We start from the raw sequence: 1,604 nt of genomic DNA on the forward strand, positions 1-1,604 counted from the left end.
TAGGCTGCTGCTGCTGTTGCTGCTGCTGTTGTTGTTGTTGTGATGCATCTATCTGCTGCTCTTGAGGCGTGGGTGGTGGGGTAGCAGCTGCTGCAGCAGCAGCAGCAGCAGCAGCTTGCTGCTGCTGCTGCTGCTCTCCCTGCACCGCAGAAGACCAGGCATAGGAAAGACCCGCAGCAATTCGCTGCTGCAGTCGCAGCAAAGGAGGAAGCAGCAGCAGCAGCTGCTGCTGCTGTTGCTGCTGCTGCTGCTGCTGCTGTTGCTTCTCCTGAGCTGTGCTGCTGCAGCAAAAGCAGCAGCAGGCAATCGTAAGAAACTTTATTATTTTCATTAGGCTCCAAGACGAGGCAATACGGGACCTGAGAGCTCTGTATCTGCTGCTGCTGCTGCTGCTGCTGCTGCTGCTGCTGCTGCTGGGGGGAGCAGCAGCACGGGGGCCCCCGGGGGCCCCTTGGGTACTGCTATACGACATATGAAGCTTTGTAGGGGGTTTGGGGGAAGCTGGGGTGTATAGACAGCAGAAAGAGAGAGAAAGGAAGAGAGAAAAGGGGGAGAAAGGGGAGATATCATGCAGCAGCAACTGCAGCAGCAACTGCAGCAGCAGCAGCAGCAGCAGCAGCAGCAGCAGCGAGAGAGAGAGCTGCTGACTTAACGGTGCAGCTTCAGTCGTATATACACAACCAGCAGCAGCAGCAGCAGCAACAGCAGCAGCAGCAGCAGGTTGAATGTATAGAATTGTTTTTATTTTGTTTGCTGCAGCAGCAACAAGGTGGTGTACATACACCCCAGTGGTGCTGCAATGGTTATATAGGTAGAAGCAGAGAGAAAGGAGATAAATAAGCTTTATAAAGAAGCATTAATAAAATAAAGAATGAATAAATAAACAAAAATATTTAATATAAGCTACAAGGAGGTTCTATAGAGAAAAGGAAAAGAAAAAAAAAGAGAGAGAAAGGGTGTATATAAATATATCTGTAGGTGAGCTGCATATACACCCCAAGCAGCTGAGGATATAAGCAACAAAAAAGAAGCAGAATAAAGGCCTTCTGCGATAAATAAATAAATATTAATAAATTGTTTTTATTTATTTCTTTTTTTTTCTTTTTTTTTCTTTTTTTTTTAACATAAAGGAGCTGCAGTGACACCCCAGCAGCAGCAGCAGCAGCAGGCGGGACCATGCTCGGCTGCTGCTGCTGCTGCTGCTGCTGTTCGTCTTTATGCAAAAAAAACCACAAAAAACCCAAAATAAATTTAAATTTAAATAAATAATATATTTTATTTTATATTTTTTGGTTTATTTCGCTGCTTTTTGCTGCGTTTAGCTCTAATAGTACAACATAAATGTGTGCAGCAGCAGCAGCAACCACACCGCCAGGCGGGCGCTAGCTAGCAGCAGGTGTACAGTATATACAAAAAGGGTTGAAATAATGCTTTATTAAATAATATAAACAATTAAAATAATTATTTTTTTAATTTATTTTATTTATTTATTTATTTTTCCGAAAAAAATGCATTTTTCTCTGCTTTTTTCTCCCTGCTGCTGCCTGGCTGTTGGCTGTGCTGATGGTCACCAGCTGACCATCGCCTATTTGGGGTGTATGCTG

General features: G+C 44.4%; 1 protein-coding gene across 1 annotated transcript in view; it reads right to left on the bottom strand.

Moving 5' to 3' along the window:
- EMH_0020100 (uncharacterized protein) overlaps positions 1-570 on the bottom strand; it is a gene marked incomplete at both ends in the record, with an annotated part of 15,099 nt that extends 14,529 nt beyond the window's left edge. Inside the window, one exon of the mRNA XM_013501493.1 lies at positions 360-570. Within this exon, the coding sequence (XP_013356947.1) occupies positions 360-570 (211 nt within the window). The remainder of the gene's footprint in view (positions 1-359) is intronic.
- Between the last annotated feature and the right edge of the window lie 1,034 nt (positions 571-1,604).

This window comes from Eimeria mitis, genomic scaffold (assembly GCF_000499745.2).
Source record: "Eimeria mitis Houghton genomic scaffold, Emh_scaff698, whole genome shotgun sequence".
NCBI lineage: Eukaryota > Apicomplexa > Conoidasida > Eucoccidiorida > Eimeriidae > Eimeria > Eimeria mitis.